Raw genomic sequence first — 25034 nt, 5'->3', positions numbered from 1 at the left:
GGTAGACGATCCCTAGCAGACGTAGTTTGTCTCCGCCCGCTACTTTATTGGGTTCGTCTGAGGCGGACCCCTGAGCTTTCAAATTATGTGGCCGCCCTGGACGAAATAATCTCACTCAGTGCGGGTAACAAGATCAAGTGGCTAAATAGCCTCAGACAGCTGGTTCTAAAACTAGGTCTGAATGGCGCATGGGCCACCCAAACACCACCCTCAAAGGATGTAATAAAGAAACTTTATTGGATTGGGTACAGAGGAGGGTTTACGCAGAGACACCGGGGGTACTTTATCAGAGCGGTTCTTAGAGCTTAAGCCTGTTAGGAAACTTGAACCGTTCCTTGACTAAATACAAAAACCCGTAGACAGAGCACTTTATTTAAAACTCAGGTTTGGGACTCTGCCGGTGAAGGATTTCACAGCAGGCTGGAATGTTTCAAGCTCTCCAGATAAATCCTGGCCCGGGTGTGCTGCCCCGAAGGAGTCCGTGGCCCACCTCCTTTTTGCTTGCGCAGCATATAGGTGAGCAAGAAAGATATAGTTAAAGCCGATATGTAGTGAGTTGGGCCCTAGATGTCACAAGATGGCCATGCGGGTGCTCGTTACGGATCCCTCATCGTTAGTCTTGGTCTGCGCTGGGGCAAAATTTCTGGGCAGAGCATGATTGACTCGCCTAAGCTGATTGTCCTAAACTGAAGATCATTTGTGCACTTTATTCGTGACCCTTTTTGAAGATTTATGCTGCTGGGTTTTTATGTTTTAATGTGTATATACTACTTTTAATATTGAGTGTATTTTACTTTTTTTAATCAGATTGTTGTATGGACTGACGAATTTTAAGGTTGTAAGATTGTCTACATTTATGATAAATATTTTGTCGAATAAAGTATTACTACTACTACTACTAATAATGAAAACTGAACAACTACAGGTGCCCGGGGAGGTGGGAGGGTGCATGCAAATCTGCAGCTCCACATGCCACGAGCAGATGCTCACTGGGTAAGTAGCATAATGTGTTCGAGGCATGTGTGCTGTAGATACACATGCTTTGAATAGACTATATAGCAGTATTCTCCCAAAACGATGGCTAACAGTAGATTTTGCAGCTGTTTGATAAAGTGTCTTTAGCACAGTTTGCCCTACATTGGCTTGTTGACGTTCTAACGCATCCATACAGTAGTGTTTGGTAAATGTGTATGGGTTGGACCATGTTGCTGCCTTGCAAATGTCAGCTGCAGGGATGTTACCTAAAAAGGCCATAGACACTCCCATTTTATGAGTGGTATATAATGTGCTATAGGATTGTATAACATTCTTTTAGCTTTACCGTAGCAGGTATCAATGCATTTAACAAACCATCCAGCAATACCAGATTTAGAGATCGGCTTGCCTTTGTGAGGTCTTGCAAATGCAACCAAGTTATTTTGTTTTACGAAATTCCTTTGTACTTTCAATATAATACAATAACGTCCTTCTGACATCAAGAGTATGAAGAGCTCGTTCTGCTATGGAATCAGGTTGAGGAAAGAAAACAGGTAACTCAACTGATTGGTTGATATGAAAAGCAGAAACCAGTCTGAGAAAGAATTTTGGGTTGATGCGAAGAACTACTTTATCTTTATAAAGCTGAAAGAAGGGTTCTTTTCTCACCAAGTCTGCTCAATGAAGTGATCGCAATGAGGAAGGCAACTTTCCACGAAAGAAACTGTAGCGGACAGTTGTGTAATGGCTCACAATGTGGACCCATGAACCATGGAAGCACAATGTTCAGATTCAAAACTGGTGCAGGAGGTGCCCTGGGTGGTATTACTCTTTTAGGGCCCTCCTTAAAGGATTTAATTACTGGAACTCTGAACAAAGATAGATGTTGCCTGTTTTGCAAATATGCAGCTAATGCAGCAAGATGCAATCAAATGGAAGTGTAGGCTAGCCCAGCACGCTGTAAATGCAGAAGGTAACAAATGATATTTTGAATAGAGGCATCTAGTGGATCAATATTGTTGTTGGTACAATATATTTCCATTTTGCTGCATAACATGCTCTGGTAGTAGGTTTTCTTGCTTCTTTAAGAATAGTCATACACTCTGGTGGCAAGTTGAGATAACCAAACTATCAATTCAGGAGCCAAATCGCTAGATTGAGCGCCTTGGGGATTGGGTGTCTGACTTCTCCATGGTTCTACATGAGAAGGCTGGAATTGAGATGCAGCTTTTGATTTGGAACTACTGATAGTTCCAAGAGTGTTGTGAACCACGGTTGACAGATGGAAGTGGGAGCCACTATCCCTGACCAATTCATCCATAGGGCATTGCCTTTGGATAGAGGGTGTGGGAACCTGGAGGTAAAGTTCGGGCATTTTGAGTTGCCCACTGTGGCAAACAGATCGATTTTGTGGGAATCCCCATTCTTGAAAGTACAGAAAGAGAACTTGGGGATGAAGTTCCCACTTGTGTATTTGTTGCTGCCTTCTGCAGAGAAGTTGGCAATCTGATTGTTCACTCCTGGGAGGTGCTCTGCCAGAAGATTAACTCTGTGATGAATTGCCCAACGCCAAATGGTCTGAGTGAGGCGTGACAGTTGCAGAGCCTGTGTCCCCCCATGTTTTTGTACATAGCTGTCATATTGGCCATGCGGACTAGGACAACTTTCCCTATGAGGTAAGCCTAAAAAGCTTTCAATGCTAGATACATGGCTTGAAGCTATAGATAGTTGATGTGAAGAGTTTGGTACTTGTTGTCCCATAGACCTTGAACTGGCAAATTGTGAGGACGGGCACCCCAACCTGTGAGATGCGTCTGCTGTTAGCCCGATCTTTGGAACAGGGTCGATGAAAGGCCGCCCTTTTGATAAGTTTTGTGTGTTTTACCACTGCAGAGAGCAATAGGTGCGGCTGTCTACCAACACTAGGATCTGTTAATTGACCCCAAGACTAATTCCACTGACGTGCTAAACACAATTGTAGAGGATGCATGAGAACCCTTGCATGAGGCACTATTGCAATGCATGATACAATCATTCCTAATGGTTGCATGAAAGTCCTGACTGCTAAGTATTGATTGGTCTGAAACTTTAGTAGTAGAGTTTGAATATTTTGAATTCTGCTGCATTGGGAGAGGCTAGAGCTGTGCAAGTGTTTAGAGTCGCTCCCAGATAGGACTGCATTTGTGAAGGCTGAAGATGAGACTTCTGTGCATTGACCGTGAAACCCAATTGGTGGAGTAGGTCTAATGTAGTCTGAGTGTGTTGTAAACACTTTTGGTGTGTGCTGGCTTTGATTAGCTAGTTGTCTAGGTATGGGAATAAATGAATCTGTTGTCTTCCGAGATGTGCTACCACTACTGCTAGACATTTTGTGAACACTCTGGGAGCAGTGGTTACCCCGAAAGAGAGTACTTTAAATATTTGCGATGTACTAGGTGAACCGGAATGTGAAAGTATGTGTCTTAAGTCCAGTGTGGACATAAAATCGCCTTGCTGTAGAAGTGGAAGCACTTGTTGAAGCATGACCATGTGGAAATGTTCTGACAGTATGTTCAGATTTAATGTCTTAGAGCCAAAATTGGTCTTTGGGAGCTGTCCTTTTTTGGGGATAAGAAAGTACAGAGAGTAAACCCCTAAGCCTTGGTACTGTAATGGAACTGGTTCTATGGCTCATTTTGTCAAAAGACCTTGTACCTCTTATTCAAGGAACAGCAGGTGCTCTGATGAGAGTTTGAGTGTGAGGTGGAATATTTGGAGCATTGCTTGTGAGCTCCAGGCAATAACCATGTTGAATAATGTTGAACATCCATTTGTCTGATGTTCTGGATTGCCAAATGGGGAGAAATTGGTGAAGTGTTCCCCCCTACAGGTGTTGATAGAGGGGGAAGTGTCGGCAAGTCACGGTCTATTGGGGGAAGGAAAGTTATGCGCTGGCTTGCTTTTACCCCTACCTTTAAAATATTTTACTCTGTACCCTCCTCTACACAAGTCTCTAGAGGAAGAGGGTTCTATGTTGGATTTATATGAGGAAGCGTTAGGGTCGAAGGATGCACTTTAGGACCCTCCCCTATAAAATGAGCGGCGAAAGGAGCCTCTGCTTGAGGGAGACTGAAGCGCTCCCATGGATTCACCACATCATCTTCAAAGAAAAACAACTTGCAAACATCCAGACCCAACACTAGATGGCAGGAGTAGGCAAAGCATGTGTATCTACAGATTGTTTAGCACTGGATAATGTGTCACGTGTGCCCTGGTTAGTATACAGACGGTCCTCTTACGGTATTTTTTTTAACTGTCAGTGTGGACTGACCAACTCCAAGTGTTATCCCTTACCAAGAAAGGTATTAAAGAAACTTTATTACATAGAACTGAATAGCTGGAGGGAACCGAAAAGACGAAGCAGACAGTTGCATTTTATCGGTCTGTTAGATTCGAGGAGGGCTATCAGAAATATTTGTCCTGTGTTACTAATCCCCAACATCGTTTTGACTAGGTTCAGACTTGAAATTGTGCATCACTTGGTTGCTTTCCGTATTATGAGGTCCTGTCCATCAACCTTGATGTTATGTCTATGTGATGGCATTAGCAAACAAACCGCGGTGCACTTTATGATGGTCTGTAAAAAATGTTCTCAGTACAGGCACTAATATCTCAAACAACTGTTTGTTGCACAGAATATTAGATCCCATGTGGATGCTTTTTAAATTTCTACTTGCATTGAGTGATCACCAAGTATGTTTTAATGTTACTCTTTTTATTTTGAAAGCCATGAATATAAGGGAAGGTGTCATGAATTAGATTCCATGGATGTATTTAAATGGTTGTATGACACCGACATTAGATCTGTATGATGTGGAGTAGGTGGAATGATTTTTATGTTTTAATACAAGTATTTTATGTACTTTTATGATGGTTTTCTTAACTTGCAGAATAAAGATTTTGAACTGAACTGCATTGTGCGTAAAAGTGCACAAGTTTAAAAGATTTACTGACCTGTACCAATTGATAACAAACAGTATTTAACTTTCAAAATAGTTCTTGGTTTTACAAAATATATAAAAAGTGTTATTTTTCTAATTTCGACTTATCTATTTTTTGAGTGTGAAGGTCTCATTTATTGCCTCTGAGTTAAACAAATGCTTAGCAATACCCTCTGATCAGCCTAACTGCTCACCCACACTACCACAAAAGAGAGAATTAGTATTATCTACGTGAGCCTCCATCAGCCAACTGGGGACCCACTGGACTCTCTACAAAGTGTACTTCTTTTTAGTGTACTATATAGAGAGTCTGCTTCCTACACGTCTGCATTAAATAAGTGATCTGAAACATAGTAAAATAGTTGAAACAGCTTTTGAGAATGCTAGTAAAGATAAAGAACATTTGAGGTGATCAAATTAGGCAGCTAGCTCGCATTTAAAAAAAAAGACACTCATACACACAAACACACACGTTAGGTCAATGAAAGAGAGACATTGGTAGTTTGTTCTCCATTCATGTATCATTTAATATAAATGCTGACAGAAAGCAGATAAAGACCTTGGTGGACAAACTTACAAACTTCCATCTTATGTACAAATCAAAACAAACAAAAAGAAAAGGTCATTTCCACCCCCTTTTTCGCTTTGTTAAAAAGAACACATTTTATCTTCAACTCCTAAGAGCCGCTTGAACACAACACAGGAGGCAGCGCTGGATCGAGTCAGTGCCTTATAAGGGAGCGAGAGGGGAGGCCGGGGAGGAATGTGAGTGGCAAGCACATTTGTATCTCACCATCACCTGCAACCCCTCACTAAAACGGAGGCAAAAAATGAAAATAAGAGGAGTTTGTTTTTGTTGCCTCTAAAAACTGAAATGAAGGATTCTCTATTACACCATTAACTTCCACAGATTAAGGATTCACCTGTTCTATTTCCTTAGAAAGCCCTGCTCCTCCTTTAAAGGAGTACTAGAATTAAACTAAAAAAGAACTACTGCTTACGCCTCATCTCACCTATTTTAGAAATGTATTTTATAGCTAGAAGGCCAGAAAGTCACACAGATTCCGGTTCTGTCACACCAGGATGAACTTATTTGATCTCACCTGTCTTGTGATCAATGACCCCAAAGCAAGGCCCTTAGACACCAGGAAAATATTGGCTTACCAGTTGTATTTACCATAATTAACTTTTTTTGTTTGTGAACACTCGATCACTTTTTGAGTAAAAAACCCAAGAAAGCTCCATAAGAGACAATGTTTACTTCGCTACTAACACTACTCCCTTTCATGGAAATTAAGATTCACTTGGCATTTAAATAATATGGCTGAAGGAAGGAGCAGCACTGACTAGCACAAAAATAATGAAGTTTGTGGTTATTAATATACCTAGAATTTCATGTTTAAATGCAAAAACGTGTCATACATAAACATGGTATACTAATAGAGACATTACAGTGATAGTTCTAGACAATGAAGATTTTACCAACGAAGGTTGTCTTTTCTCTGCACAATGTGGACGCACTGTGTTCATGACTTCTGCCAGGACAGAAAGGGTGGTACTGTGGTGCTGAATGCATTGATCCATGGTACGGTAATTTACAAACTTTGGGTCTGCAAGGCATCTGGATGGATTTAATTGGCCAATAATTAAGCACTCAAATGTGCAGCGTCCTTTGCTCATCTGAGGTTCTATAAGCAGGCCAGTCACTTTCTTAACAGGAAATGGAGGCAGTAGGCAGGTTGATGCATAGTTATTTAAAAGGCTTACAACAATAGTAAGCTAAAACTATGATCTACTTATGCCACTGAACTAGCCAAACAAGGCAAATGGAAGTTATGATTTTCAACTAAGTCAGGAAAACTTGAACCCGTAAATGAAAAATCTTATTATAATACTTCCAGATTGCAGCGTAAGCTCAGCTAAGAAACCACTTAATGAGTGATTCTCTGGCAAACTTTTCTCAGACTAGTTTTAAAAAACAGCAAAGCAATTTAAAGAATGTGAAGACATATGCTTTGTTGCAAACACAGGCACCTTACTCTGTCATCTAAGCTCAGATCTCAAATAGTCTTATTCATGGATTGACTTAGAAGTGATGTCAGTTTTGAGAGGCAACAAAAAGGCATAAAATCCACTCTGCCGTTTGCGTTTCTGCTTTAAATTGTTTTCTTGGAGGAGAGAGGGAGTTTTTAAAGGTTACCTTACTAACAGCAGGATATGTATATTAAACTGCAAACGTGACTTATTTTTCAGGCGGCACGGGCAGTGCAGTTCATTTGCCAAGACCAATTACTTCACTAACATTGTTATCATGAGGCTAATCTCCATGTTCTAGTGTGTCACTGTGGGAAGCAAACCATGCATAACCTCATCTGACAGGAGGATTTTTTTTCTTTCAGACTCAAACTACTATGCTTCAAACCCCACTCATTAATTTGTAAACATTTCAGGACACATAAGCACATAAAGTTACACCAAATGAAGAACAAAAGATTCAGGAGTAAAGGAAGAAGAGCTAACATTTCAGGTCATCTGCAGTTTGAAGACACTCAAATTGAAAAAACTGCTACCCATTCCTCTGGTCTTGCTGAATGACAGTTCACCAAAAACATCTCGACACCATAGGTCGTTTGGAGTTGCAGAAGACAATGAATCACCTACCTCTCTCAAACAAAGGGGAATTGTCAATGTCTTTCCATGGGTGCCTACCTGACATTAGCTTACGTTGTCTCATTATGGCTTAAGACTTGACAAACTTCTGCACTGAAGAATATTGAACAGTAAAATGTTGTGGCTAATAAGAGAAGTCATGCTTCATATGTATTCTGCAAATCCATCATTGTGATAAAAATATTAGGTGACTCTTCTATATTGCAGTATCAAAGGCAATCTGCCCCAAGTTCTAGTAGGGTGAGTAACCAGCCCTTTATGTTGGCTAATGCTGGAAAGATGAGCCTCACAACATTTTAAGTATTCTGCTCAAAAATGAATTATCAACAATTCTAGAAATTCCACACACCGCCTACAGTAATAAATATACATGGCTTTCCTGAGGGGCATAAAAGCAACACTTAGCCACAAAAAGGCATCTCAAAAGGATTCAATTAGGACCACCAAAGGTCACATTCCAAGTTGTTGGAATTATTCAACCTCACTGAACACAGCAACTCTTTCAAATTTCTCTGCAGGGGAAGTTGAACAGAAAATGAACAGCCAAACACCTCACATGGATTTGCAAAACCATTGCCAGATGTTGGTAATGACAATAACTCTCTCTTACTGATCACAGATCAGTTCAGCAGGAAGCTGTGCTTTTGAACAAGTGCATGAAGTAGACTTATGCAGTCTTCTTTTTTCAAATGTCACCTGTTTTACCCAATGTAATGGCCAGTCAAGTATGGTGCCATTAAACTGTTCAGCATATTCCACATTTCAAGTCCTGTTTTGCACCTGGTCTAAAAAACATTTTCAGACTATGAAAAAAGATAATGGACCTAAATTATCCATCAATTGGGTGTTTTAGTAAAGGGAGGCGAAAACATGGATTTGTCAATCAAGCAGAGTAAAAGAGCTTATTAGAAGGGAGGGGGATTTAGATGGAACAATCCTATACCTCTTATGCATGTGAATTTAACATTTCTGGGCCACACACACACCTTAAGAACTGAAGAAACTCTCCCCTGAAAATAAGCTTTGCTGAAAGGTATGCTGCATGCTCTGCTCCTTCATTGTCAGATCAACGCTTAGCGTTTCTGAAATTCGATCTCACAGCTACCTCCTTTATTTATTTTTTACTTTATTTAAACTCTAACCTACACTAACTCTTGGTTTATTTCTTTTTTTTCTTGTTAAATATACCTTTGCAGGGCACAATCACATAAACAATCAATACGATTGGTAAATTACATGAGCTCTCTATCCCAAGCATATATGCACCAAAATTGTTAAAACGTTACTTAAAAAATTATATTTTCATTAAACTCCACCCAAAAAGGTGACAATGGCTGCAAAAATATGTCTCTGGGAGACAAGTATGAGCCTCAAGACCGGAAAAAGTTGAATAAAGCTAGCTTTAGACACAAAAACAGGAGAAAACCAATTGGTTCCAAAATATCACACAACTGGAATTTGCATTGTGGCTTTTGAAAGAGACAAGTAAGGTGGGAGGAAGAGAAGATTCATAGGCGTATAGGGCTCTGGAACAGTGAGCATAGTGGAGAAATAAGTTTTCAACGACTCAACAGTTTTCACTAGAGCGGTATGCTAATTTTATTGACTGGCTTTTCCTGAATATACAGGCAGAATGGCCATCAGATAGGATCCCAATAGATTCTCACTTGTGATGCTTGACAGCCAATCAATGTGACGGGTTTGGTATGCATATTCTATAGATTATAGCATTGCACAGTAGTACATAGAGCCCCAAATGTCTTATCTTTGACAAAAATATTAACAGGCCCAGTAACTGTGCAAAGTGACCGGGATGGTGGGCCCTGTTGACGTCACCCCTGTCACGGTCTTGATGTCAATGCAGCAGCATATGCAAACGTATTCCAAAATTCTGCAAATATTGCAGTAGTATGGTACGAAGTCAGCATCATATTCCAGTTGTGAGACCGCTCTGGACATGATCATTCTCAGGTGAAAAAACTTGAAATTTCTGTCTGAAGGGAGGACAGCAAGCAGGAAAAGAACATGGAAAATGAGGTGTACTGATTGCATGCACAAAGTACATTCAAAGATAACCAGAAGTAAAGTAGCTCAGTAGAAAAAAGGGAAATGAGAATGGCAGGATGTTTTGGATAATTATAGAAAATACCCATTAAGTGCTGCTGTCCTTTTTTTTAAACGGTAATCTCTGAGGAATAATTACTCAATGCAACACTTTCCACTAGTGGAGGCCCTAGCACAGGTAAAAGGAAGCAAAAAGACAGATGTGGTCTACTATCTCAACAAGAGAAAATAGAGTCGCCATTTCTCTTCCCAAGTGGAGAAATGGGTAAAGGCTAAAACATAAAAAGAACGGCTTAGAAGAGACAGAAACAACTCGGAAGAGTCTTTTTTCACGACGAGAAGAAATACAGTGATGAAATGAAGAACAAGTGTGCCCATTTTCCACGGACTCTCTCCCATTTGGTACCTTTTTAATTTGCAGGCTACTATTTCATTGAGATCCAAGTGTTTTAATAGTGGCACATGGTTCTTTTGAATATGATCAAAATGATTTATAATTGGGCAATAGAAATGGCCTGGAGTTTTAGGGAGAAGTAGAATAGTGCCAAGAAAGTACTTATGTTATGCCCATATTCTGAAGCAGGCAAAACAACGGGCAATGAATTATCTAAAAAAGATGTGAAGGGATACCCATGAGGTTAACAGGAAATGGCCACTGGACAAAGATAGTACTGCAGGTGCAGCACAATAATTTTTAGAAGTGAAACCCACAATGCAACCTACTTCATAGTGGCAAGGTTCAAAGGGTTACTCAGTACAAGCGGTGGACAGGAGAAAGCTCCCTACTTGCCAAATGATATCTTCTGCACATGCAGAGACTGGTTGCAGGCATGAGGAAAGCACTACATGAGAATACAGAAAGATGAAAGATACAAAACTGGAAAATGCAAGAAGAAAGCACAAGCACTACAAGTATTTACCCTCCCGAGAATGAAAGCAGCAGATCCATACTGCTTCTGAACTGTGAACCGCCAACCACACTAACCCACCATCAGGATGACACCGCGTCTGTGCATCAAGAGTAATAACATTAGAAAATGCAACTTCACAGAAGTCGTTAGCTTCGCGAATTCACTCTGTTTTTAAATCTTTTAAAAGTTGCCATGCTGTCAACGGTTGCCAGCTCCAAGTGCTGATGGGAGAGCTTGCAGAGGAAAAACTGGATGTCAGGGGAATCACTGACTGACAGAAGAGATAGGCTTACTTTATTGGAGAAGGAAGAGCAGGCCAACAAAAGAAAAAAAACCTGAAAGTCACCAAACGTTGGTGACTTGCTCAGGAGTGACATCAGAATTTAGATCTACCATGCACTCTTAAAGCTTTCAACTGATAAATAATGACAGACTGTATTACTGGCGCTTACTGATTTCCTATGAGAAAAAGCCAGCACTCAGGTGTACTATACCATTGGCACACCTTTGAGCAATTCAAGGATTGAGATTAAATTGGGTAAATTACTCATTTTAAAATCAAGGTGAAGAACTGAATGCTACCAACTTGAATGACTCTACCAGTGTCAGAAGCTGGGAAATTAGATACTTTGGCTTCCCCATGCGTCTGTGTTGTGAGGAAGAGAAGTTGTGGTTTTGTACAGTGCTCAGTGGTCACTTCATTAAACGTTCTCTGCGTTTTTTGTGGGGCAAAGGCTCTATGTCCCTGTGGGCCTATTCTGCAACAAGGCACTCAATGCCTCTCGAGATAGACGCTCTAGAAGCATGTCCATCTTTGTTTTGTGGCCAGCGTTCAAGTTCCCTGCATGTGTCGGTCTACCCTAGGTGAATAACAGCCAGTCATTCTTTGTGTGACTCTGCTCTGTGATGAAACAGATGACGTGTATGTACAGGTTTTATTTGCAGTCGGAATGAGGTTTGTTGCCTTTGCATCTTTATGCAAGAATAACACAGATGGCCTACTCATGTTCCAAGATACTGACACTAGTATCCTGCATGCATCTCTGCTTTTCAAGAAAAAGATTATTTTACCCAGTGTCTATTTTAAAAAGAATATCTGCTAGCTCCCTATGTGAATTATTATCCGGTGACAGACAATGAGCTGGAAAAGCTACTTGTAATGTAGTTCTCCAGTATGAGATTTTCTCCAGGCCCACATGCTTGCATGTCTTGGGTAAGTGACCTGCAATCATGTACACTTAGACGACACACTGACGGGGGTTTGGATTCCTGTTTTGCGATTCTGACATAGGATAGTAAGACAGGCAAGTTCTGTAACTGTGGGTATGTGTTGCTTCTACAAACACAATAGACTGTGGACCCTGGACGTCGGTGTCTGAGACATCAATGCTCTGAGTGGGCAACTGCTTTGCGACAGCAAGAATGGTAGGCTAATTACATAGGACACTAGGTCTACCTCATGACTTTTTCTGTATTTATCTCCTGGTATCTGGAGAGAGGCATCAGAATCAAAAGGCAACCCAATGGAGAGATTGGGAAATCATGACTATGTAGCTTTTCTGACCAAGTAAAGAGTTTTTGGTTCCATATGGGGCAGATGCTCTGAGGTAGTGAAGCCTTTATTTTGCGTACATGGGGTGCATAAAATGATTAGCATCTCTGTGTACCCTTCACTGTTTTAGGAGGAGTAGCAACCAAGTTATGTAATGAATATGCTTCAAGACGATTGGAGCTTTACCACTACCAGAAACGTTTGGAATGAGCTCAAGATGTTCTCCATTGAAAAAGTTTATTTGTAGGTTTACTTGAATTGAAACTCTTGCACCAAACTTAACCTGCTATTCGCGCCCTAAACGCTGGAAGGGGCACACCACCACATCTCATATCTGTATGGCTTATGTCAAGTGAAAATTCTAATATTCTTGCAGTTCAGGAAGCACAGTGGGCTGTAAAAGACAAGCAAGGCTGGTATAGGAAATTTCGATCCTCAATAACCAAGCAGGCAATCCAATCAAGTCTGAATCAATAGTTTCCTTGCTTCTCTGGAAGGTAGATCATCAAATTACTTTTTTAAGAGTGGGGCAAAGGGGACTAACAGAGCCCAAAGAATGACCGCTGACACCTCTTCGATAGATGCCCATGAGGAACATCACATTGGACTTTTATCATAATTACTCTTTTAGCTATTTAAACCAATGCTTATGCAAATATATAGGACCCCTCACGGTAATGAATGGAGATCAGGAACCAGACATCAAATCATACAGATTTGTTACTTCAAGGAGGGCTACATTTGTCCCTGCAATAAGATATCAGTCTTGCTCACTTACTTCTAGTTCATCCAGCATACAAAGATTAGAGCTTCCCAACTATCATCTCTTTCAGATATGTAGTTAAGTTTTAGGATGAAAAAAGGTGGAAGCTGCATTTCAGAAATATGCAAGGATTACATGCATGCCACAAATAAGTTGGGAGAGTACTAATGGATCACAGTAGAACCTTTCAGGGCCTTACTCCAAAGCTTTGCGGTCGTACCAGAACAGCAGCTGCAGAACAGCTTTTCTTCCTCTCCATTTTGCACAAACTATCCAACTATTAAGAAGCAAAGCCTGCCAGGCCTATGGGCAAGAGGTCACAACAGTGATACAACTGTTCATAAAACGTGTGGACGAACTTGGAGCACAACCAATCGAAGAGATTAAGGAAGAGGAGACTAAGATGTTGAACATTAACTGGTGCTCTAAAAGTGCCCGCAAGAACTGAGACCAATCTTTAGATAGTATTTCCGTACAAAGCATTCAATTTCTGAAGAATATTAACTAAAAAGGGAAACATCGTCACCATTATGAATGTGTGCTAAAATAGCTTTACATCTTAGTAGTGACTTTTAAAGTTGTAGCATGAAGACGAGGTAAGAAGGCAACCCTCCCCCTTCGATTTGGTCAGCATAACTTCTATTTTTCAAGTGTGCTCAATATTGCCAACATATAAGCACTACACCATCCTCTTTCCTTGCTTACGAGTGGTGAAGTAGAAGATCATCTTTCCATGCTTACTGAGTGCTCTGATTATTCTGTTCAAACTAACACCTTACCCATTCAAATGTGTTTACTAAATTGTATTTTCAGCGTACAAAAATTAGAGGCATTGATTTTTTTCGTATTCTGAAGAAATCAAAAGGCCCTCAGCTGCAAGCACTTGTTTTATAACTTGTAAACAGGGAATGTAGTCTTCTGCAGATAAGACAGTGGGGAAAAGATTGGGGTGTCACAGAAAGTGGGACTGAGCAGCACGTAAGAAGTGGACAATTCAGCTCCTGCATGCATCGGGGACATAAATAGGAGGCAGTTCTCAAGACTTGCATTCAAGGTTGCAAAGAGAAAGCAGAGGGGTGAAACACAGATAACCAGCATGGGCCTCTGAGGGGGAAATGCAGTACCCACATTCAAGACAACAAAAATCTAAAGGTCTGTGGTACAGACCTCCAGCACTCGATTTAGCAAAGGAATAGAGAAGGAAGTGAGGTCAAAGTAGGGGGGATGTGGGGGAAACAATCAAACCAGCACTACGAACGAGGAACTTAACAGCCCTAGCCAAAGTATCAGCAGCATTAAAACTGTGCTGACTTCTTGGTGGGAAAAGGGAGCTGGCACTTGGAAAAAAGGGAAGAGCAAAGCCTTCGCAAACATCAGTCCCTGACAAAAAGAATAAAAAGAAAAAACTTCAGTCTCCTCCAAGCCAGACAACTCCAGCTTGCTGCCAGAATTTTTGCTTCTTTAAAAACACACGGAATACATAGAGGTGTATATATATAAAAAATAATATATATACGTATAAACACACAGACACATTTTTTTCAATTTAAATAATAAAACAAAAATATAAGCTCGAATCCCAAGCCAATATAGGTATATTTTTAAATGCTTGACCAGTGAGGTCTGTAGGCCATAATTAAATTCAATGTGAAACAGTATAAGCGCGGATTGGCGAACCGCTAAAAATGAAAACGCAACATACAAAGTGCGTTTGGTGCGGATTTTCCTACTGGTAGGTAATAGCGGGGTCCCTGCTCCATCTCTCTTTCAATTAGATGATGCCCCAAGAATTTCTACGATAAATGTTGCAGTCATTAAAGGTTGTGCTTAGATGCACATGACTTCAGCAAGATTAAGAGGGTGAAAAAGAAGCAACAAAAGAAACACGACTGAATCTCACTTTACACAACCAAAGCAACACAGACCCATTCCACTGTCAGTGCCTTTGGAGATACGCAAGGAAAAAACAGGAGGTACACGTTAATCCATGAGGAGCAGCATATGGGGGTGTGTTCCAAGTCCCACTGTGAACTAGTCTAGTTTAAAATGACAAGCCAGAATGTGGAATCTCTTTGGGAAAGACTGCCATGCTCTGAACCTCTTACCATCTCCTCAAAGGCTAAATAAGTAGACCCTCAAGAGCGCAAATAATAGCCACCTCGCTCCTCTCTGTACGTTCAGTACTATTTTTTACACGTGTCCCAGGATGTGATGTCTCAGAGAATTTACTTCAGTTGAGTCAGCCATCCTGCCACACATGTTATCTGCTTCAGCATATTCACTGCAGATGGAAGCTAAATCAGATACCGATAACACGCAGAATTGCTGCTGCCTTCCCCTCTGCCCAACGACACTCAAGGGGAAGAGTAAAAGATGGCCTGGTCGCACTAAGATGAACTTCTAAATTTCTCCTCACACACAACTCCAAATATGTGCAATGAAATCACAGGTAACTAAACAGATCACGGGAGTTGCATCTTAAACTAACACCGGGTGGGAGGGAGAATGAGAGAGGAGAGGAGGGTGAAGAGCTCCAAGACAAGAAGTGCATATGTAACATCAACTGTATTAAAACTGTGCCAACATTATGGGGCGCGCCAACAGCTCAACAGTGGGAGAAAATGCCAGCTTCAGGTACTCCACCTTCTATAAACTGAAGGGGAATCAAGCTGGTCCTTTCCCAAATCAAGGGCCTGCCACAACGGTCTACAGCATAGAAACACAACAGGGACAGGACAGGTTTATCTTTTCTAAAACGAAACTGTATCCTTATTGTATAGAACATTGAACATTAAATAGGTGTCCTCTGTGAATGGAGGTCCACAGGGCCTCCAAGGCTCTTATGCTTAAGTTTTGCGCGCCCTCCTACCAGCAGGGGATAGACCGAGACCAGCTCACATTTGGTATGTGAAGCTTGGCAGGTGTCCTGAGTGCCACACTAACAGAAGTGGCGGGGAAAGAGAAGATGGTACGGCCGAGTTGCAGCAAGAAAGAGAAAAAGAGAAGGGGTACAGTAAAATTCCCAAACAGCGAGACGCTGCGCAGCTATTCCCAAATTCTCATGAAAGCCTCCTTGACCCTGCTGTCTTTTCAGCAAGGCTAAGAGGAAGGGAAGACCAGAAAGGAAGAGAAGGGACTACAGAGAATGGATGGATTATATACCACTGGATATGTAATAACATCAAAAAAATAAAAAGAGAGAGAAAAAAATCTACCTCATTAAGATCAGACAATTAATCAAACAGTGTATATATATATAATATCTTCCGGTTTTTCTGTTTTGTTTTTTTATAGCCCTAGATTCAAGGCGTCCAAAGTTATTAAAATAAAGTTCATTCACAGAACAAAAACTAATTTAATTTTGAATTGCTCGCAGATACTGCTTATTTTTTTTATCGTATCCTTTGTTTTTTTAACTTTTTTTTAAATAGATAGCATTTTTAATTAAAAAAAACGTGTTAATGTGAAAGTAGCTATGTGCAGGGGGTATCTGCTTTTAGTGGTGTTTGTTCTTATGCACATTACGTTTTTTTTAATCTCCTTAAGCCACTGGGATGCGTAACCTATGTGGAGAGGATGGACACAATCCCCAACAGGGGAATATTGTTTACTCTCTTACACCCAATAAGCGGCTTGCACGTCTTTCATACCCACCCCAAATCTACCATTTCACCCCTCCACCCTTCCAAAACGGGGATTCTGAGGTGCGGCGTGGGAAAGGGTTCAAGAACGTGCGCTTCTTCACCCCTTTTCAAATTCTTTCTAGAGGCTGGAACTGGAAGCAGCTCCTGTTCTTAGGGAGTCACCGCTGTCACCACCAGCCTCGGTGTCTTCAGAGAGGCTCAGTGAAGCAGTCTTGCTCGACAGGAGTCCGATGTTCTCCTGGGCCAAGGCAGAGCCATTCGGCACGTCGCTGTGGGGAATAAAAGGAGGAAAAGAACATAAACACATTCAGCCAAATGCTATTTAGGAAAATAAACATATTAAAAGAGCGGATTCTCTGCATCGCATCAACTTTATAATGTAATGTAAAAACTGCACTATTTTTTCACGTGCCTGTGGTGTGTACATGAGGGAAGGGGGTAATACTTCTTTAACTTGAAGTTAAGCTGCAGGTTAACACCTGTCTAAAGGGAGACTGTAGCAGATGTTAAATTAATGAATAAAGGCATGTTCTAGCAGAAAGATCCCATAATAAAATTTCGTATCTCATCCGCTTTACCTTTAAACATAGCTACACGCAAAAAGTGTGATCTTGTTAATTACACCAATTCTCCTACCTGTGGTGCATTTTTCTGAACTTGCTTACTTAAAGCATAATTAGAAAATACTGATCTTCTTCAGGAGGCATACCTGCGATAACTGGTACTGCAAATAAGTAGTGGTCATAAGCCAAGCTGTTTTGGAAGTTTTTCTCTTTTGAATTTCCTCTCAAGAAAATGCAGATTTAGTAACACATCTCCTAAATTACGGAATCACACAAGAATAGACAGGCATTTTTTAGCTAACAGCACCTGCATTGCAAACAAGCATTTACAATGCAATAGGTCTCGCAATTGCGAGATTTTGATCTATTGGCATTGTAAATGGCAATCCCTTTTATAATATTAAAAGGCATTGCCATTTACAATACCACTAGGTCAAATTTCACCAAAAGCGAGACCTACTGTATTACAGAGCGAGGTGTCCGTTAATCGGGAGCCGCACTCATCATTAAAGTAAAAAAAAAAAAAAGAACAAAAAAAACACAGAGCGTGGTGTCCCTGAAGCAGGCGCCACGCATACCAGTGAAGTTTAATTATAAAAAAAAAAAACGTGCAGTGTCCCTGAAGCAGGTGCCGTGCTCACTAGTAGTTATTTTTTAAAAGGAAAGTGAGCGTGTCCTTAAAGCAGGTGCCGCGCTCAGCATGCAAGTTAATATAAAAAAAAATAAAGGTAAAAGAAAGCGCGGAGTCCCTGAAGCAGGCGCAGAGTTCTTAAAAGTAATTTTTTTTTAAAACGTGTCGCCATTGTACTGTGGAGGTAGGGGGCAGGCACTTTTAAAGTTAGAGCGGCATGGTGCTCAATACAAAAGCGGCCACCATTGTCCTGTGTGAGCATGCTGCAAATACAACAAAAAAGCAGCTACCATTACCCACATTTGTCAGCAATAAACTAATAGTGCTCACCTACTTATAACGCACACCGTTCTAACAAGTCAAGTAAAAGGACCAGTCGCCATGAAAGGTTATAAATTAAGACAAGGCGGTACGAAAGAGGGACTAAGAAGCCTATTTATGAAATCAGAAGCCAGCATTTACGAAGGGCAATGACAAGCCAATGAAAAATGTGGGCGGGGCTTTAAATGCATACTTCAATACAGCATTCCTCGCAGAGCAGAGCATGCACGCTGACTAGGCGTGAACTAAAAAAGTATATAATCACCTCTTCCTTATATACCATGAGGTCTACTCTGAAACCTGGCAATGATATTCTTATACTTGAAAACACCAACACTGAACATTGGAGTACATTTGCATTTTGCTTAATTCTAGCAAGGACCTACAGCATTTTACTGAAGCAAAAACTTAAAATATATACTACTGCAATAAAAAACTTCCATACACTGTTTTGATGGGTTTAAAGTGAAAAGACTTAGCACAAGGAGTCTCTTTAACCACTCAAACGTCCAGGCTGTCGAAACAGCAAAAACCTTACCTTGATTACATACATGACTGTTTCATTCTTGATTAATTTCACATAATAGCATATACCCAATCTTGCATAGGTGTAAGACTATCCTATACTACTACCCTTAAATATCACCCAACTGTACAATACATGCACAAATAATCTGCACTGCAGTGCACATTTCCTTAGAATCCCTTATTATAGCAGCTTCAATGGCATATTAAAATAACTATTCTTGCAAACAGTGTATTTTAAAGTTCTGAGGTAATGGATGACCCATGGAGGAAAGGGACAGACAACACTGCCCACTTCCAGGTTCTTCATCAGATGATAACCATTCTTCGGTGACTCCTGAGAGGAGGCATGGTAGTAAAATGGGAAACACTTGCAGATAGCTGCTCCCTCAGAGGCGTCTCTATGCTCTTCACACAAAGAGTATGCATTGGACCAAAGTCAGTGGTTGCACAACTGTTTACATTGGGAAGCTGCAAGGAAACCCCAGACTAAGACAAAGCTTTTATTTACCACTACTTCAGATTACCAAAATTGCATTATTTAAACACCTCCCCTGCTTTAGTGATCTTGCCACTAATAATCACAACAGTTTTTTAGGGCTCGCCTGCTGATGCGCTTGTGCATAGCTGGCGAAGCTCTATAGTGGCTTATCCAGAGTTTAACCACTGGCAATTCCATGCAGTGCATGTGCGCTTTTTAGGTCATTGAGCAAGCGCAAGCCCTAAAAAGCGCGTGCACAATGCCACCAGCCGCCTGCTTGCCTGCCTCGCATTACCACATCGAAGGCAGCCCAGCCTCCCTCCCACAAGCTTCTCAGCGTGCGCTCTGCATTTCTCCTCCCAGCGCATTTCTCATCCCCTAATTATTCACGGCCGGCCGGACTTTCAGTTTCACGGCCGCCAGGCCGTGTCTCCTTTTATGCTCTCTGATGCTTGTTTTTTTTTTTAACTTGTTATTAAATTCCATTCTGCGCCTGTAAATACTTCGCGGAAGAAATAATAACATTACTTGGATAATCTGATATAAACAAAGAAAAAAAAAAAAAGAACAGAAATAGCTCTGAGTAAAAAAAAAAAAAAAGAACAGGTTTGATTTATTCCAGTCTGTGAGAAAGAAATCCTGTCCTCTTGAAACTGAAAAATCTCTGATCAAGGGCTCAGCCGAACAAGAATGAATCCGTGATTTGCGCCAAATGTCTTTTGTAGAGGTTTCATTCAGTAATTCATGTTGCTTTGAATCGTCTTGAATGTGTCAAACAGGAAGTGCGTTGCACTTGGCGCATGTGAGCCTGGCTTGCCCTTACGGTGGCGTGTGCTGGAAAGCTTGTGCAGCTGCGACTCGATTCAGTTCTATAGGAAGGGTTACATGCTGGTTTCCTTTTTTGTCTTTTTGAAGTATTGTGTCTGCATTGTTTCAGAGTCCGTTTTTGTGGCTGTGGAGCATTTGTGTTTGTGCATTTAGGAACTCTGTTTGTGGGTGTGATGGTTTCTTGCTAATCATGCTGGAGAGCTGAAGATCATATTTTTTAATACGTGGATGGGCGTTTTGTTTTTAATATATGCAATCAGGGCAGTTGGTCTCCAAATTGTCGCTTTAGTTTTGATGAGCCTTGGATGTCTTTGTGTGGACTTCACATGTCCCCTGACTTTCGGATTTTTTCCTCAATAGCTACAGAAATTGCAAATTGTTTTCGACCAAGAACCTTTTACCAACTGCTTGATTGCTCTCAACGTGATAAAATGTCTTGCTCAATCAAACCCTGTTGTTGTCAGGATTTTAAGAGGAAAAACGAGGTTCTTTGATTACTTCCCTTCTCTATGTTGAAGTACAGGGACATTTCTCCTCTGCAGCCGCGCACCTGGGTTCAGTCACCATTTTCGTACTCTAACATTTATAGTGCGGACACTTATACAGCCCAGGATGGTGGTAATGCTTACAAGACTCCACACCGACACCCCGTAAAGGCACCTTACGTGCTGCAACATCTCATCTAGGGACTAGGGCAGAAACCCCCCCATACTGATGGAACTACATGAACTCGCCTTGCCAGCCCACACAATATTCAAAACCAGCGGCATCATTTATAAAATCATCATGACTATCACCCGTTAACTCTAGGAGAAGCTCACCATCTCTGGTGGCTCTCGATACACCCGTAGCCAAGCAACTATACCTCTCTCCCTTTCCCTCACTTCCCTCTCACTCTCTCCTCTCTCACACTCTCACTCTCACTCTCTCCTCTCTCACCCTCTCTCCCTCTCTTTACCCCCTGCTCTCCTTTTTCTCCCTCTCCCCATCTCCACCTCTGCCTGCTCTCTCCTCTCTCCCTCCCCTCTCTCCCCTCCGTCCTTCGCTCTCATCCCCCCCTCTCTTCTTACCCTCCCTCTCTCCCTCTACCCTCTCTCCCTTTCCCTCTCTCCCCGTCTCCGTCTCTCCCCGTCTCCGTCTCTCCCCGTCTCCGTCTCTCCCCGTCTCCGTCTCTCCCCGTCTCCGTCTCTCCCCGTCTCCGTCTCTCTCCTCTCTCCCCCTCTCTCTCTCCTCTCCCCCTCTCCTCTCCCCCTCTCCTCTCCCTCTCTCTCTCTCTCTCTCCCCCCCTCTCTCTCCTCTCCCCCTCTCCTCTCCCCCTCTCCTCTCCCCCTCTCCTCTCCCCCTCTCCTCTCCCCCTCTCCTCTCCCTCTCTCCTCTCCCTCTCTCTCTCTCTCCTCTCCCCCCCTCTCTCTCCTCTCCCCCTCTCTCTCCTCTCCCCCTCTCTCTCCTCTCCCCCTCTCTCTCCTCTCCCCCTCTCTCTCTCCTCTCCCCCTCTCTCTCTCCTCTCCCCCTCTCTCTCTCCTCTCCCCCTCTCTCTCTCTCCTCTCCCCCTCTCTCTCTCCTCTCCCCCCTCTCTCTCTCCTCTCCCCCTCTCTCTCTCTCTCCTCTCCCCCTCTCTCTCCTCTCCCCCCTCTCTCTCCTCTCCTCTCCCCCCTCTCTCTCTCCTCTCCCCCTCTCTCTCTCCTCTCCCCCTCTCTCTCTCTCTCCTCTCCCCCTCTCTCTCTCTCCTCTCCCCCTCTCTCTCTCCTCTCCCCCTCTCTCTCTCTCTCCTCTCCCCTTCCTCTCTCTCTCTCTCTCCTCTCCTCCTCTACCCCTCCTCTCCCCCTCCTCTCCCCCTCTTCTCTCCCTCCTCTCTCCCTCTCTTTACCCTCTCCTTTTTCCCCATCTCCCACTCCGCGCCACCCCGGCACCACTCGGCGCCACCCCGGCACCACTCAGCGCCACCCCAGCACCACTCAGCGCCACCCCAGCACCACTCAGCGCCACCCCTGCGCAACCCCAGCATCACTCTGCGCAACCCCAGCATCACTCTGCGCAACCCCAGCATCACTCTGCGCAACCCCAGCATCACTCTGCGCAACCCCAGCATCACTCTGCGCAACCCCAGCATCACTCTGCGCAACCCCAGCATCACTCTGCGCAACCCCAGCGTGTGTGGGGGGGGGGGTTATGTGTGTGTGTGGGGGGGGGGTTATGTGTGTGTGGGGGGGGGTTGTATGCGTGTGTGGGGGGGTTGTGTGTGTGTGGGGGTTGTGTGTGTGGGGGTTGTGTGTGTGGGGGGTTTGTGGGGTGTGTGTGGGGGGTTTGTGGGGTGTGTGTGGGGGGTTTGTGGGGTGTGTGTGGGGGGTGTGGTGTGGGGGGTTGTGTGTGTGTGTGGGGTTGTGGTTGTGTGTGTGGGTTGTGTGTGTGGGCTGTGTGTGTGTGGGTTGTGTGTGTGTGTGTGGGTTGTGTGTGTGTGTGTGGGTTGTGTGTGTGTGGGGGGGTTGTGTGTGTGTGGGGGGGGTTGTGTGCGGGGGGGCTGTGTGCGTGTGTGGGGGGTTGTGTGTGTGGGAAATTGTGTGTGGGGGGGTTGTGTGTGGGGGGTTGTGTGTGGGGGGTTGTGTGTGGGGGGTTGTGTGGGTGGGGTTGTGTGGGTGGGGTTGTGTGGGTGGGGTTGTGTGGGTGGGGTTGTGTGGGGGGTGTTGTGTGTGTGTGGGGTTGAATTATCATTTAACTTGCAACCGAGCAGCTTCTGTTCACAAGCTTGAAAGCAGCAGTTACATAAATCGGGAGCTGCAGCATGCCCATGGCTTGCTAGTGAATGTTGCAAATGAAACTAAGCATAATGTGTCCCGTCACACCTTCTTGTTTCAGAATACAGCAGTGCACGATGTAATAATTAATGCTGCTGTCTGAAAAATCATCCAATGTGTGACAATAGATAGGTATAAAAACCTTTCATAAATAGATTATTGATTTGAACAAAAGATACAAACTGTAAGTTATATGTTAGAACTACACAGCACTGTAATAAGACCGCTGGAGAGTCTACTTGTCTACTGTGTAGATGTTTACAACCTGCAGGCCAAAGATGAGGGAAGTGGAGGAGCAAATACGAGAGAGAAAGAATGGAAGAAGAAATGGCAGATGGAGCTCAAGTGGGAGAGTGAGTGACAGAGAAGAGAGCGAGAGGAGAGATATTAAAGGGGAGAGATATCAATGAAGGGGATAGAAATAGAAAGAGAGAAAGGGGGAGGAGAGAGAATATAGGGGGAAGAGAGAGAGAGAAAGAGAGATAGAAAAAGCGAGGGGGCAAAGCTCAAACAATACCAACAATTTTTTTCAGGGACATCATATGTAGCAAATAAAGAACCCAAACGCACACATTTGGGACCCCGAATATTCCTAAATACTGCCATGTAAAATGCAGCTCTGCATGTCAGCACTTAGTGACGGATCACGCGCCTGGAAAAGCTCACAGAGGGGGTGAATGGGCGCCACAGAGAGAAATTAAACAAAAGGACGCAAACAGATAACCCAGGCTATTGATAGAGGGGGCAAAGCTAAAATAATGCGCCTATTGCTTGTCTTTGTGAGATGCGCCGTTTATTGTTCCTGTCTGTGTGAGATGCGCCCCCTGTTCCGGTCTGTGAGATGCGCCCCCTGTTGCTCCTGTCTGTGTGAGAAGAATCCTCTGTTCCTGTGTGTGTGAGAAGAATCCTCTGTTCCTGTCTGTGTGAGAAGCATCCTCTGTTCCAGTCTGTGTGAGATGCGCCCTCTGTTGTACCTGTATGTGAGAAGTACCCACTGTTGGTCCTGTCAAGTGTGAGAATGAGTGAGAAAAGAGAGAGCAAGAGGAAAATTAATAAAGGGGAGAGTGAATGAAGGGGAGTGAAAGAAAGAAATAAGGGCAGATAAGAGTAAATGAAGGGAAGCGAAAGAGAAAGGGTGAGAGAGAATGAGAATGAAGGGGGGAGAGCGAGCTGAGAGACAGGAATAAGGAGAGATAGAATTAGAGGGGAGAGAGAGAGAGAGAGAGAGAGAGAGAGAGAGAGAGTGAACAAGTGATACAAAAAAAGTAAGCCATGCACGAGTGATTAACGAATGCTGATATTTTTAAGCCCACAGCGAATGTTACTTTGCCCAGTGGGAGAAAATAATTTTTTTTAACAAGTAAGGGAAAGTGAGGGGCGGATCTTCTCTTAGAGAGTGCTGTTTCAGGAAAAATATACCTGTGGGTGTACTTTGTACTCTACAGCACATGCTAAATAAATATAGTCAAATGTTTGCCTGTTTACTGGAGTGGGACGACAGACACACGTTCCCAAGGAACTCATCAGACATGTGCAGGGCAACACAGACAGGAAGAACATGAAGCATTAAAACTGAACAAGTCTGTAGCAGGAAGCAAAATGCTACTTACCAGTATGCATCTGTTCTTGGCATGTAGAGCTGCAGAGTCCTACACTTAGCAATAGATCGCCACCTGGTGTTGGGCTCGGATGATTGCAGGTTGTTGTCTTCTTGGAAGAAGTCTTTGTAGTCACGAGATAGGCGACTCCTCCCTTGGACAATACTGCGTATGGTCATCGACTCCATTCTCAGATTGTTTTTCGCCATGATGGGAAATGATGGAGTTAGTAGAAGTAAAGAGAAAGGATGTCCATGCGTGTGCATCTAAGTAAGATGAGTACTGGAACGGATACAAGTCCCGGGGAGGCGGGAGGGAGTGTAGGACTCTGCAGCTCTACATGCCAAGAACAGATGTATACTGGTAAGTAGCATTTTCCGTTCGAGGCATATTGGCTGCAGATCCTACACTTAGCAACGATTGTGCAGCAGTGTCTCCCCTAGCGGTGGTCGCTTGTATCCGTTGCAGCATACTGAAATAGTGTTTTAAGGACAGCTTGGCCCACTGCAGCTTGCTGCTTGGCTTGCACATCAACACAATAGTGTTTAGTGAAGGTGTGTATTGTAGACCATGTTGCTGCCTTGCATATGTCCTCTAGTGGTATGTTTCCTAGTTTGCGAGTGGAGTGTGCTCTAGGAGGAACTGTTAGTGTACGTTTAGCTTTTTGATCGCATATTTTAATACACTTTACAATCCATCTGGCAATTCCTCCTTTAGAGATGGGATTGCCTTTGTG

At 42.9% G+C, this 25034-nt stretch overlaps 1 protein-coding gene across 9 annotated transcripts in view; it reads right to left on the bottom strand.

Moving 5' to 3' along the window:
• Positions 1–14419: 14419 nt before the first annotated feature.
• RC3H1 (ring finger and CCCH-type domains 1) overlaps positions 14420–25034 on the bottom strand; it is an 828931-nt gene continuing 818316 nt past the window's right edge. For 8 of the 9 annotated variants that reach the window (XM_086956761.1, XM_086956804.1, XM_086956790.1 and 5 more), the window contains one exon: positions 16206–16828. In XM_086956761.1, coding sequence (XP_086812887.1) covers positions 16678–16828 — 151 coding nt within the window. In that variant the 3' untranslated portion in view covers positions 16206–16677. Of the gene's footprint in view, positions 16829–25034 lie in introns of all 9 variants that reach the window. The other variant, XM_086956796.1, reaches the window with a different exon arrangement.

Source organism: Lissotriton vulgaris, chromosome 1_1 (genome assembly GCF_964263255.1).
Source record: "Lissotriton vulgaris chromosome 1_1, aLisVul1.2, whole genome shotgun sequence".
In the NCBI taxonomy this organism is placed as follows: Eukaryota; Metazoa; Chordata; class Amphibia; order Caudata; family Salamandridae; genus Lissotriton; species Lissotriton vulgaris.
The sequence above is the reverse complement of the archived record's forward strand: the minus strand, read 5'-3'. Positions and strand labels throughout refer to the sequence as shown.